The sequence below is a fragment of the Nannobrachium achirus genome (assembly GCF_963921795.1).
Source record: "Nannobrachium achirus genome assembly, chromosome: 15".
Taxonomy (NCBI): domain Eukaryota; kingdom Metazoa; phylum Chordata; class Actinopteri; order Myctophiformes; family Myctophidae; genus Nannobrachium; species Nannobrachium achirus.
Window position 1 is genome coordinate 4,275,349 of NC_137822.1, and position 15,202 is coordinate 4,290,550.

The following is a 15,202-nucleotide window of genomic DNA, read 5'->3' on the forward strand; positions in this document are numbered from 1 at the left end:
ATAAGGGACACACAATATAAAGTACAGGCATTACATCAGTCAGTGTTCTTTCACATTTGGTTTCATAAATGTAATGACTTATAATGTTAAAATGCAGCTGTTGTGTTGCATTTACTGTATCCCACTCATGCCATACAGTATTATACTTCATTGACTGGGGTCCCACAGAGGTCTATACTTGGCTCACACCTTTTTCCCCTCTACAATAAATCTATTCCACCAGAGTTAGCCGATCGACAGGCTCACAACGTAGGTCAACTTTTGTGTGACACGATTGTACGACGTACAAGGGAATTCAAATAGGGAATTAATTTATGAAAAAAACAAGTTGAAATAATATGGATATGAGGTTTATACCCGACACGATCAATGTATACACTGTTCAAAGAATTTGAGAGAACAAAAATGTTTCCTTAATTATTTGAGCAGTACTACTATGCTCAAATAAATTAAGGGAACATTTTGTTCCCTTAAATTCTTTGAACAGTATATTACATCTACTGAAGTAAATGTGGAAAAAAAAACACAGACACTCTACAGGAACCAGAGAGAAACTTGACTGTTGTGGGTAGATATAATGCATATCTTATCATTATTAACACACAAACCCTATAATATAGGGTTTAACAATTGACCGGGGTCTCCCAGGGGTCTGCAGTTGCAGTGTTTTGCTTTCAAAAAATGAAGTTGCCGGAAATGGTCGATTGTGAGCTTGTGGATCTGCCATTTTCCCCAAATCTTGTTATGAGACATACGTATAAAATGGACGCTAGGGTTCATGAGGTTAACACTTGTAGGTGTGTTGTGTTCTGCTTGCAGGTGTTTGATTAGACATGTTTAGGATGCACCAGTCATACCTTGTGTTGTATCCTAGTCTCGCGTAGCCAGACAACTATCTGCTTCCATCATTTCCGCTCATGGAAATATATTTTAAAATATATTTACATTTTATTTTTTGAATTTCCATTTCTGCTAAGCAGTAGAATAAGCTGTACAGAATTCTATTATTTTGAAATATATTAGGATATCTGCTTATACTGTCTTGTCACCTACGCACCCGCTTGAGAGGAACTGGGAGTGTGGAAGTCCTCTCTTCAGAAATATATCAGGAAATAAAATGTGCGCGTCTGGAAAGACGAAATGTGGGGAGGATCTGCATTATCCCCGGATCAACTTCAGAGCTTCCATTGCTAGTCTAAACCGTATGAGGAGGCAACAGTCTGGACACCCGAGACTAGGTTGTATACTAACCTGTGCCAGTGTACAGTGTTTGCTAACTTTGAGGAGTCAGCAAATACTGACTGGTTCTTGACAAAGAACAAAATGTTTAAGTGTTTGTTCCTGCAAACACTTCCTGACTACAACATGATACAAGTACTGAGATGGTCAAGGCCAGTGGTTCTCAAAGTGTGATCCTGGGACCCACAGGGGTCCTTGGGAGGGCTCCAGGGGGTCCACATCTTTATATATACAGTATCATAAAAAATATGTTCAGCTACTTTTAATTGAAGCCGATATACTGTACATTGCCGATTTGAAAAACAGCCACTCTACAAGCTCACGAGTCGTGAGCTCGTAGATCTGCTATTTTTTGAATATCTTTTAAAACAAAACTTGCATGGGGGGTCCCTGGCACAGAATCCCTTCATATGGGGGTCCACAGGCAAATTAGAGCTCGACGTTAAGAGGTTTGAGAAGCACTGCTCTAGTCCACTTTCAAGGCATAACTCTGAGAAGCTTCCACTCCCAAAACGAGTTAAAAATTGATTGAAAAGACACATGATTACTTGCTATGGTACAAGTACGACTACATGGATGAACCCAGCTCCTCCCGGGCCCTGGCGTTCTGTCAGGACGAACAGCCGAGGCAGCCAACACACACCCTGAAACAGAGAGAGAGATGGAAATGTATCAAGATCTGCTTTCACAGCATAACACGTAAACAATGTCTAGGACAGTGGTTCTCAACCTTTTCAGGCCGCGAACCCCCAAATAATCGTATTTTAACTGGGGACCCCCCCTCACCCTGACGAGCACTGAGAGTTGAGGCATTACATTTTGTATAACATGGTTCTATTGCGAAAATAGCAGATGTACATGCTCACACATCGTCTATTTTCACAATTTCTGCCTCTAATATTTGACAATTTGGCCAATGTTTAATTTGTAATTTTAGAGGTATTAAAAAGTCCTTAAATTGTCACTTAACTCTCCCGCCGCTTCGAACGTTCACGTTCGCCCCATTTTTTACAGAACCTCGATGCCAATACGGCGCTCGTTCGGTTCGTTCGTCTGATGACTGTAAGCTGATGAGGCGTCGCGCGGCCGTCTACTGTAAACACATTTTCCGCGGTGATGGTGTAAAAAATCCATTATGCGTTAACATCAACGGAGAACAATTCACTTCCTTGTTGATTTTCTCTGGCTCTGAGGCTCTGTGGCCAGTGACTGGTCTTCTTCTTCTTCAACACATAACAGGCAAATTCACATTCATTCTCGCATGACGCCGCCCTCTGCTGCCTGGCAGACCAAAGTGCACTATTGCACAACCAAAAAAAATAAAAATAAATAAATAAATGTCTGTCTGTCTATCTACTATAACGTCGCAAAGGTAAGCCGCTTTTTGATGGCGCCAGACCCAATAAATAAATAAATAATCTGGCAGTAGGAGAGTTAATAAATGTGCAGATATCCTCCATACACTTAAAACTTTGTTGGTTTGTTTACTGTTGAGTGAGAAAAGAAATGGGACCCCCCCAAAATAATGTGGGGACCCTCCTGGGGGTCCCGACCTACAGGTTGAGAACCACTGGTTTAGGAGTTAAGGTGAAAACCTCAAGGCACACGGGTGTGTTCATAGCGTAAATAGAAAGATTTACAAGCTCACAACTCGTAGCTCTAAGGACATGAAATACAGCATCTATGTTCCTTCACATTTGATCATTCAGTAGATGCAAGCTGTCATTAAAGGAAAAGAGAGAAAGAAAATAATTGACTGCTTTGACAAATCTTGACATAAAAAATAAAATAAAAAATCCCGGAAGAAAATAATTTTTATAAACTTAAAATGCCCAAGCTTGTATAGAAATGTTGTTTTTGCTCTTGAAATTGTATTAATATTTTACTATCACATATATTGACATGCCAAATATGAGCACACTACAGGTTGAAAGTGGTTAAACTATATATTTTCAGGGTGTAGAGATTGCATCTGTTATGTGTGCACAAAATACTGTAGTTTGTGTGCTCTTCTGCTGAGAACTACAGATAGAGATAAGGAATACTATACAGTACACTTACTTACCTATCTTAAGTTGATCCACCGGGCCGAGGTTGTGATCCAGTGTGAAGCCTGCTGCGTGTGTGCGTGTCGTGTGTGTGTGTGCGTGCGTGTCCAGCCGGGCTTCAGAAGGAAAGGAAGGGCCAGAAAGCTGCGGCGTGTTCCTAAAAGATGTGTGTGGGTCAGTCAGTCAGCGTGGTGGTGGTGGGTCGACAGAGAGGACTCTGGGAGAGAGAGAGAGAGGGACACGGTCCGGTCAGGTGACCCCAGGACAGGAGGGCCATCAGTTCACAGAGGTCACTTGAAGCAGGGGCTGGCCACGGTGGGGGTGGGGGGGTAGACGAGGGCCACGCTCACGCGCTCCGTGCAGTTCTTTGGACAGATGATCTCCGTCAGTCCCTCGGGACGCGTCTGGTTGAGCAGCTCACCTGGCGGCGATGAAAACACAAGCGAGAGACGGAGAGACGGCGCGTTAATGAAAGTGATTCTCAATACGTTTTTTATGTTTCAAGGAGCTTTGACGTGTCTGAGACCGCTGACCCACATTTGATATCTCATTGCAATCCTCCACTTATGATTTTACTCTGAGTGTACACATTTTGTACACTCTCAGAAATCACAGAAAGAACACTCAGAAATCCCCAAAATAACACTTGGAAATGTCAAAAATCCCAGAAAAAAAACACTTGGAAATTCCAGAAATAACACAAGAACACAACTGGCAACTTGCTTAACTCGTGATGTCGTGATTTTTTGGACGCAGACAGCTCCTTTTTCAGCAATTGCCATTCCCATTTTAAGTCAGTTATAAATGATATAATCATTTATTTTTAATGATAATGTTGTCTACTCTAGATATCAAATCGAAGCTCTTTTAAAAACAACTTGCATTGTACGAAAGTGCTTTAGGTCAAAATAAACAGCAACAACAGAACAGTCGATACTAAAACTACACACTGTCATAGTAGTCAAACGAAACGGTAGAAAAACTTTAAAAGCAGCAAAGCAACATAACATAATAGGATAGTGCAAATTCAAAGGCTTGTGAGAATATAGAAGAGTTTTGAGCCTGACTCAACAGAGGGGGACATACCTAACAGCAGAGGGAATGCAGTTCCATAGTTTAGAGGGGCTGTGCTGTGACACAGCAAAGGCAATGAACATTCAATAACTTACTTGTTTATGTTGTTACAGGTGGCATAAACCATGCCATTCATCAGGCTTTCTAAGAAAGCTATTCTCTATTTGGCCACTGGGTAGCAGTGTTATACTGTCATTGAAATGACATGTCTGGGCTGGTTCTGGTTATAAGCAAAAAAAGATATCACAGAACTTCACAGGTTATGTAAGTTCTAGGTTAACCCGTCCTTGTTAAAAAGAGCAGAGGTCCAAACTAACGTATTAGTTGGTTGAACTGATGCTGCTAACTGTTTCATACTGTAGGGCAGTTCTTCTCAAACTTTTTTGTCTCAGGTCACTCCTGTAAATAATGTTTTCATCCAAGGCACCCCCTGAATTACACTGTTACTTTGTAGAACCTTACATTTATGTCATATTTATTAACTGAGCATAAATATGTAAATCTTTCCCCCTAAGATAGAATTCCCATTACGACAGATTGGAAATAACCTAATACTTGACATTTAACCACTTAAAACCCCAGCATCCTTATTCCGGGGGGAACATTCACCAAAAAATAGTAGATCTACAATCTACACATAGACACATCACCTGCTAAATTTAAGGTGCACTGGTGAGACCAGTGCAAATGTTTAGTTGGTCGGGACAGATTTGTGGGTGCACTCTTAAAGAGACATTATACAATGTGCCTGCTCCTTATCCTAGCTTACTGATTATCCAAGGTTACTTATTATTTTATGTCTGCACTTCCTTGTCGACTGTTTAGACAGAGGCTAGGTATGTAGCTTATCTGTTCAGCTAGTTACTTTGCAGCATGTCCTTGTTCTGCTATCACTCTTGACCACTCAAGCTTGCCATGCGTCCCATTGTGAGCTCATAGAGCAGCTATTTCCATTATCTGTCGTATGACGACATATACAGGTCTTAAGTGGTTCATTTCTCCCACTTTAAACCCCAGTACAGAGTAAGTAAGTAAGTAATCCGTATAGAGTACCTTCTGCATACCCTCTGTTCTATAAGTCAGTAGTTCTCAACCTTTTCAGAACGCATTCCCCCAAAATAATCATATTTGAACTGAGGACCTGACAAGCACTTGGAAGAAGTATAGCTTGTTGATTAATTTCGATGCAGAACCTTTATATTAAAAAGGTCTTGAAAGTCCTATTTCTTTACTGTCATCTTGGGACCCCCCCTGGAGGTCCTGACCCACAGGTTGAGAACCAGTGCTATAAGACCCATGCCGCCAGTGTTGACCGTCGCAAGCTTGCAGATCTGCTATTTTCAGTGCGCAACCAAACATAAAATGACTTGTCTTTTACTGGATCTCTTCTCCACTAGTCCCACCCTAACATTTCAGTGTAGTTTTTATTTGTTGACGAAATTGTCAGTATAGTTTTAGTCGTCATAGCTTAGTTCTTATTTCGTTTTCATCATAGCTTTAATCGACTATTATTGTGACAAAAGAAATGGCGATTTACAATATTATCGCGATAATCAAAATCCATTAACCTGGGGCGGAACATTTGCAAAACAATAGCAGATCTACAAGCACACAACGTGAGCTTGTAGATTGGCTATATTTTGGCAAAGACATTTGATAAAGAGAGAAAAAAAGTATGTACATTAGTTTAGTACATACCTTTTACCAATTATAGAGGGTTTAAGTGGTACCGGATATGCAGCTCGGCAAATAAAAGGTGAATTGATCCCAGTGCATGACGAGTGACGGAGGACGATATTGCAATAAATTAAATCTCCACAATACGATTACTGTGAGTGTTTTTTATATCACGATAAACGATAATATCGCTTATGGTCCCATCCCTAGTCGCAGAGCAGCTGACTGTGCAGAGCGTCACACCAGCAACATGTGAGCAACATGAGGGCCTCCTCATCTCAACCCTGCTACAGTCTGCTGCAAACAAACAGCTGCTTCATCTCTGTATCTTAAAACCATAGATTTTCAGAACACTTCAGAAAGTCTCATGATTCATGATGTTATTAAGCATCTCAATATTCAGGGACAGAGAGCCCTGTCTGCTGGCCTTCTATTCCCTCTAGTTGTTCTCTCACTCTAGACCGCTGGTTCTCAAACTCAATCTTCAAGGACCCCCACTATGGTATAGTATGGTGGTATGATACAGGGGTTGACACTAAGGTCTCAGAGGCACTTGCCCGTCGGGCAAGTACAGGTCATGTTCTACTTGCCCTCAGGTCATAGCCACTTGCCCTCATAATTGTAAAATCGTAAAAATTTGAATTACCGTTCATTTTAACGTATTTGTTACCTTCGACTTGCAGTGATGTTGCTAGATTTTCAATATAATGGGTCACGGGAAACCACAGGTGGTCATTCAAATAGGTCCCATAAAAAAATTATGGGTCCCCAATAAAATGTTTTTGAGAGTTGTGAGCTTGTAGATCATCTATTTTCCAAACTTTGCCTCTTTCTTATATTATTTTACAATTTGGCTAGTGTTTGTTTTTATAGTATAGTTTGATTAGGCTACTTTTGATGCAGCAATGGTCTTTTTTTTCTTTATTTATTAAAAAAGGTTTTAAGTCCATAAATTATTACTTCGTTGTCATCTAGGGACCCCCCAAAAATCATTTGGGGACCTCTGGGGGGGTCTCGACCCACAGGTTGACTCACTTGACTGAAGTGGAAGGGAGAAGCGAATGTAGTTGTAGTAGATGAATGAAAGTGGAGCAGAGATATTTTAAAGTGTTTATTGCTCTGGTGTTTTCTTTTTACAAACTGGGATTCTCTTTGAATGCTTTATGCTTGTGTCGCGGCAACGCGAACGATCTGAAAACAACGTTGCGCGTCGGAGCGGCTCTTGGTTCGCTCCGATGCCGACTACAGTGTGCGGTTCGCGGCTAGCTTTTCTGCATGGCTCGCTGCAAAGAGAGGCGGCCACGGCACGTCACGACAGACACTCTTTGGAGAGAGGATTAATCCTGCAAACGTATTCACATTTGCGCGAATGAAACCCACTGATGTATACCTAGTTGCAGCTGTGTGAGCATCGTGTCGTCATCATAATGTGATCTTGTAGATTAGCTGTTTTCGACGGAGGCACAGAGCACGTAGGCTCTACGTGTTTGCGTGTGTGTGTGGGGGGGGGACTGGGGAGGAGGGATGGACTGAGGGGAGAGAGAGATAGAGAGACGGAGCAGCACTCTTGTCCTGTTCAAGTTTCTAAAGACGGATAATCTCATTATATTACTCAAAATGTGTGCTTGCCCGGTCGGGCAACCTGGTAGCAACCTTCACCTGCCCGACCATTTTATTTGCTTGCCCCGGGCAGTCGGGCAAGCGTTAGCGTCAACCCCTGGGTATACATTAAGACCACGTCTTAAACCACGACAAAAGGGTTAATATTTTAGATTGTAATTATAAAAAAAGAAGAGCTGTGTTAAAAAAATTAATATTTACTGCTTTCTATTGTTTTAGCTATATTAATGTTGCTAAATATGTATTTTTAGACACAATAAGCCCATTCCCAAGATTCACCGCAATCTTCATGGGCAGATGTGACTTATGGGGGCTACTAGTGTTACTGTAAATTAAAAAAATAAAGAAATTGATGGCTTATTGTGTCTAAAAAGTGGCTAAAAATATTTAGCCACTTGTACGCATGCCCCCACCCACTGAAATCAAAATAGCTAAAATCGCTAAAACAATAGAAAGCAGTAAATAAAAACATTACAACACTCATCCTTTCTTTTCTCTAATTACAATCTAAAATATTAACCCTTGTTGTAAAAAAAACAAGTGGTGTCCATTCACTTCCCCACCCAGATTTGTTCCTGCCAGTCCGGGAAATATAACCGGGAACCTTGTGGCCACAAACGTGATCCTCTAACCTTCAGAAGCAAGTATGTGTGTGTGCGTGCGTGCGTGCGTGTGTGCGTGTGTCACTGTCGCAGGCATTCATCCGTCCATCAATGTTTTATTCTATGTAGACCACCTGTTAGCACAACTTGTAGGAATGAGGGAAGGGTTTACAAGAAGCATGATGAATTATTTAGCTATTTGTCTACAGTACAGTATGTGTGCGTGCGTGCGTGCGTGCGTGCGTGCGTGCGTGTGTGTGTGTGTGTGTGTGACCTTACTTAAAGTCTTAAACCCACCATTACACCCACCATTCTAACAGTCATAATGTTAATGAATATTATTTGTATAAAACATATACTGTACAAATACAAGGACATACAATAAGTGACCATACTCACTAAAATCAAGACACAATGTCAGGAATATAATTCCTTTACACCAGCTGATATTTAACCCATTTAGAACGGGTACACATTTTGTGTATCATTATTTTATGCTTTAACTATTGAAAAAGCGAGCTTGTAGATCTGCTATTTTTGAAAAATCGTGAAAATTAGAATTTTGACCCGATTCTATAAGTGTCTTTTGAATCCTTCTAAGATTTTTTGAAAAAAAAAAAAATGTTTCTATGCACTCGGTGCCGCGCTGTGAGCTTGTATATCTGCTATTTTTCACTGGTTAAAGCATTCAATAATTCTAGGCCTAAATGGGTTAACCACTATGAACCCCTGGCGTTGCTTCTCTGGTTGTGTAGGCAAACATTCTGTAAAAATACCAGCAAGGGCGGATCGTCTATTTTTTGCTGAGGAGATCTGGTGTAGATAGGGGAAAAAAGGTGGGGGGCCTGGTATAGACCCCTGGGGGACACCGCCGGTCTAAGAAGCATATAGGGATTAAGGTTCATGTCAAACTAGGGTCATTCATAGGCTGGCCTGCTGCTATGGTGGATGCACAGGGACAGCTGTGTGCGTTTGGGCCTATTTGCAGCTCAGGCTATTAGTGTAATGTTCAGCCTCCTGTTCATATACATTACTACCATGTAAATGTGCTCCTCTATGCTGCTCTCAACATGAGGTAGGTTACTACAGGGGGTCCGCCAAATCTTTGAGTGATCATGTTTGATCACTTGAACCCTAGCATCCCCATTCTTAGTGGAAAATTAGCCCAAAAAAAAAAAAAAAGCAGATCTACAAGCTCACAACGCCTCGCAGCTTGTAGATCGGCTAGTTTTTGGCACAGCGGTTTGGTGTAGAGGGAACAGACTGGTAGGTATTGAGTGTGGTTAACATATATGAAAATACACATTAATCCAACCTACACAGATGATAGTGCTGTCAAGTCTAAACTGTATAAGTAATAATGTCCTACATTTTTAATCTGCAACACAATTTTACACAATATGTAGTGGGGGTCCCTGCTTCATCTCTCTCAGAGCTAAGGGGTCCTTGGCCTGAAAACGTTGAACACCCCTGTATTAGTGTAATGTTCAGCCTCCTGTTTACATGTACATATGCTGCTCTGTCTATTAGCGCTTACATGTTGTAGTTGTCGGGCAGAAACCTCTTAACTTTTTGTTTTTTTTCCTTTTTGTAAATGTAAAATGTAAATTAACGCCCTACTTGATCACACTACAATTTACAATTTAAGCATTTAGAAGACCCTCTTAATCCAGAGTGACTTACAATAAGCAAGGCATCAATATATCAACATCAGCACTACAACTACACTACAGCGGCACACAAAAAGTGCCAAAAGCACTGTCTATTAGTGTTGTTTACTGTACATTATGACCATGTAAGGGCGGCTTACTAATGCAAGATCCTCTGTGTGTAGGGCAGTGAGGTCCGAGGGACAATAGACCATAGACACACATCTTCACCTCAGACTTAAGTCCACATTCTTGCTGCCAAGCCTCTCCTCCTGTGTGTCAGGTGAGTATCAGATACACTTTCTCTGACGATTTTTTAATCGCAATATACCGTACGTATATTGCGTATCACGGTAGAACACACCACTGGTTTTAGGGACAAATATAAGAGGTCGGACGAGGCTTTTACAACACTGGTCAGCTGGGTTTGATGCCTGAAGCGCGTTCCCACCCAACGGCAACATTCACAACATAACGTGATCCTTGTAGTAACTTGTTGCCACAAAAGGAATGCTCTGGTTTCAAGTGCTTTTGAGTGAGACATTTTTCTTGTCGTCTAGACTAGACTCTAGTCATACTCTATACAATGAATCTTTGGAAATGAACCGGTTTTACAATGATCCCAGGTTTCAAGCTCTGGTATATTTATAGATGTGTACCTAAACCACTGATTCAGCCATTCAATTCCATTATGAAATGAAAGTTAAAGGATTTAATACAAATATTAAACTAAATAAAATAAAATAAAACGCCAAAGTTCCTCCTTGTACCTTGACGGTACCTCGTTGGCCTACTACTGGCACAAGAAATGTATCTGTGATCGGTCCAGTGGTTTCATCCTCCCGGCCCCATCGTTCCCATATAGCAGGGGTTAAAGTTCTCAGTCCTGGGGACTGATTTCAGTCTTGAGGATTCATTGGGGCTATTTCTGAAATCAGTGCAGATCCGCAAAAACATTTAAATAAGGGGGAGGTATAGCGATGGCCGTGGCATGAATGACAAAGTCATCAAAACGCTAGTTTTTGGCTTTAACCCCTGCATATACAGTAGACAGTAGACACTAATATTCGGATATATCTTTGCATGCAGCGAATAATTGTTTCTACCAAACGTGTGTGTGTGTGTGTGTGTGTGTGTGTGTGTGTGTGTGTGTGTGTGTGTGTGTGTGTGTGTGTGTGTGTGTGTGTGTGTGCGTGCGTGCGTGCCTGCGTTCACTTGTGAGCGTGTGTGCATTAGCACAGAAGATGTGCAAATGGGCAGAACAGAGTAATCACGTGAACGTACAACAGGAGCCCTTCTCTGAAGCAGGCCAGGGGGACAAAAGGCTGCCATGGTCGGTTGGGCAGCAGTGTGCCAGTATGCCAGGGCCTTGTCTGCAGGCTGGCACAGCCCCACTGCTGCATGGGGAGGGCAGCAGTGTGCCAGTATGCCAGGGCCTTGTCTGCAGGCTGGCACTGCCCCACTGCTGCATGGGGAGGCTGGAGACACCGGCTCCTTGTCCTACACTTCCCAGAATGGTTAACAATACTGATGTCTTTGGGTTTGACTTTGTTCAGAGTGCAAAGCAAGTGTGATTCGGTTTCTCAAAAAACTAGCTTTAGCACCAACTGTCCGTGTTGTTAAGCGAACAGGTCGGATTTGAGTATTCAGATGTTGTCGTCCAGGGACATGCAAAAGGGCCTTTTGGTGAAAATATTGAAAGTAGCAGACCTCTAAGCTCACAACGCGTCGCAGCGCGACGCGTTGTGAGCTTAGAGGTCGGCTATTTTCAATGCTTGACTTCTACACAGAAAGGGCAATTCTTTCAACATAAGATGCTGCATTCAAGTTCAGGAGAGATTGGACAAGGACATTCTTTTGAATGCTGCCTTCAGGTATGGCATGGAAAGAGGGTGTTTGTGTTTCTTTCACCCTAGTAAAAACTGCATGCATGGGCTGGAGAGGGCACTTTTTACAGACGGGTAAAAGGGCAAGGGCTCAAGCCCCCTTTGATGTCTATGTGTGTGTGCACGTGCCTGTTGTCGTCCATTTGGTTGCTGTGGTAAAAATGACATACTGTAGTCATGATGACATGAGTGATAAATATGTAAGTAGCCTTGGGAAACAATGATTCTAGAGGTGGCTTGATGTACAAGTGCACCCCATGGACATGACTCTAGTATGCCACATGATGAACAAGCAGGCAGGTTCCAAACAGAGATTTGGAGATAATACAGTGATATTAGTCTGGCCATGCCAGATACATTATGATACCATTATATCATGATAGTATAATTCATGTTTCAAGTGTCAAGGGTGTCCAGACTGAGACACATCTTTACAAATCACATTTGAATCACATTTCCAAACCAACCCAGGAATGTGGTTCAAATCTGATTCCATGTGTCGTTTGCTGAGTCGTCCCCCCGTCCCCTCGATAAAAAAAAAAAAAAAAACGACGTCCGGTCTGGGGACCAACCTGGGGTCCACTTCGGGGTCCACATGGACCCTTGAGGTACTGTAACTGATATCCTAGGGTCCCAGAGATTAAAATAATAATAATGCTGTGGTTCTCAAACTTTAAAAAAAATTTCAAGCACCCCTGTACCTCTGAGAGTGAACAAATAGAACCAAATGCGAGCAGTGCATATGAGCGGATAAATCACGCTCCGCGCTCCAGGGGGCTGTTTTAACGCTGGCTATTCGCTCATGCTCGGCACAATGCAGAGCCTTGTATTAGAGAGTTCTGCCAATGCGGGGTCAGAAACAGCGCCGGGCACGTGGTTCAAGTAACTCGAAATGTCACTTTTCCCTCATAGACTCCAGTGCATTCTGTAAACTTCCGGTTCGCGCTTTGTCACTATATATTCGCCAATCAAGCATATAATTATCCAAATGTCTGTCTGTCTGAGTGTCTGTCACAACGTTTCTCCTCGGTGGCTGGACCAATTGATCTGAATCCGCATCACCATTAGCATATGAACAGACCTGACATAACTGCAAAGCCCGTTTGTCACTTTCACAAATCGTATACTGTATATTAGCATTTTTATGGTGTATCTATTCTGCATCTAGCATGAGGCATATCTATTCTGTATCTAGCATGCTAGATGCATCATACAAATGTTGCCTCATGCATGAGGCAACATTTGTAACCAAAATCTTTGCTTCTGGGCCGGGGGTCCCCAGAAGAAAGAAAAAACAGATTGAGATGGGGTCTGCAGCCAAACACATATCTTTTTGGGGGTCCTCGACATGACACAGTTGGAACCACTGATATATAGCTTATGTTTTTCAGAAAACTGTTTTGCTGGGTTCTCCAACATTTCTTCAGTTATTCCTACGTTTCCACATGCAAGCACCACTAATCCCTCATATAGCCTATTGTACACACCCCATCACCTACACTCTGCACATAATTTGAAGCACATATCTTTGAACGGGTAGGACTAGTAGATGTGTATGTAGAAGACCTGGCCCCATGAAGTGAACGGAGTTGGCGCGACTCTCCAATAGAGAGCTCTGGCTTTTATAATAGTATAAGAAAGCACAGGTGCATTGTGGACCAGTCTCCTGGGGCCAGGCATGCCCAAACGTGTTGTTTATTTGGCGATTTGGCAGGCAGTGTGCAGCAACGGAGCGGAGGACAGTCCTCGCTCCAAGCCGCTCTGAACCCATTTGAAAACTCGCTCCGTGTTCGATACAAAATAGCCCCCCCTCCGTTCCCACTCGTAAGCTCTGCTCGTGAGGGTTCATTTGGTTCCATTTGTATGCTCTCGGATCGAAGTTAGAGACCTGTGTAAGGGTCCACCTGGAACCCCCTGAGGGTTCACTCCTGGACCCAACTTTGGATAATTACTAGCCTAATGAATGCATAGTCCTTGAAATGACAATGGTTGAGAATCAATGCCTAACATGAGCTACAGAGCAGAGCAAGCACCAGTGGGTTTCATACAGTAAAAGCCATTAGCAACATTAAGAAAAAGGGGGACAGCTAAGATGAAGCTCTCTGTAATGTGACCAGTCTCTGTAACATAATTAATGTGACCAATGCCCTACAGCCAGCAGCCAGAAATACTGACCCAGTCCCTGAACAATGTCAGTCTGGCCTAACAAGAAACGGACCAACATAACAATGTCACTGTCACAATAGAAACCTTGTATCTCGCTATATTTTTTCATAAACAGTGTGATAAAACGGGTTTGAAAACGGTACCAAATGTGATGGAACCGATTCCTGATTCCTCAATGTTGGATCTGGTTCCTCCAGTTCCGGATCCCAACCCTAATTGGAACACACAGGTTCCTTTTTTGGAGCTGTGTGGAACACAAGCTCCCTATACGTGGCCGTGTGTGTGGGTCTCCGTCCGTCCGTCTGTCCGTGTCTGTAGCCTAAACTTCGGCACGCTACTAGTCCCGCACCATTTACGCCACCCCGCAATATATACATCAAAACGTGCGGCTCGGCCGGGAATGGTGTGCTAGTAACTTTCTTTCCGATCCGCCTTACAATGGCCACATAATCGGCAAAAAACGACGCTGAATTGTCCCCATTGACTTATAATGGGACAATGCAAGACATCACATTCAAGTATTTTTCTCTCGCAAAGCATAGGAGCTACAGTTTCAAACCTCGGAGAGGAGATTCATAATGATTTTAAGAATGAATCGAAAAATAATTACATCACTCGGCCTCATGGTGGCGCTATAACGGCCCACTTTGCGTTTTGCCCCGTAACTCTTGAACCGTAGATCGGAAAATTAAAATTCTTTTTTCCCTGGATTCCTTGGGTCAAGACATATAGGCCACGCCCATTTGCGCCAGGATAGATTTTCCGCCATCTTGAATTTTCTCCAAAACACACTTTTTGCTCCTTTTCCTACATATTTTCTTCAAATGTCACAAAAATCGGTACACATGATCCTGGGTGACCAGAGAGGTGCTGTTGAGTCTAGCCTGCCCTGAGCATCAACTGCAATACACACACACACACACACACACACACACACACACACACACACACACACACACACACACACACACACACACACACACACACACACACACACACAGCTCCACTTCGAACAGAGGTTCGATTTTTTTCTCATACCCTGAAAAGGATAGGTGAGGTTACATGGCACTGTTATGTACAGTATGTAGGGGAGCGGGCCTACATACTGTACAGTACTGTACACAACAGTGCCAGTGACTACATACTGCCCTGTGGGACATGGAGACTAGAGGTCACATATGATGTGAAGATACTGTGACTCTGCCAGGCATGAGGGTTCATTACTTACAGTAAGCAGCAGC

General features: G+C 42.6%; 1 protein-coding gene across 1 annotated transcript in view; it reads right to left on the reverse strand.

The window, feature by feature from the left end:
• Positions 1–573: 573 nt before the first annotated feature.
• The window catches only part of mfhas1 (multifunctional ROCO family signaling regulator 1), a 35,911-nt gene continuing 21,282 nt past the window's right edge, over positions 574–15,202 (reverse strand). Inside the window, exons 2-3 of the mRNA XM_080742737.1 lie at positions 3,305–3,708; positions 574–1,883 (exon numbers count right to left, since the gene is read on the reverse strand). Of these exons, the coding sequence (XP_080598863.1) occupies positions 3,578–3,708 (131 nt within the window). The 3' untranslated portion in view covers positions 574–1,883; positions 3,305–3,577. The remainder of the gene's footprint in view (positions 1,884–3,304; positions 3,709–15,202) is intronic.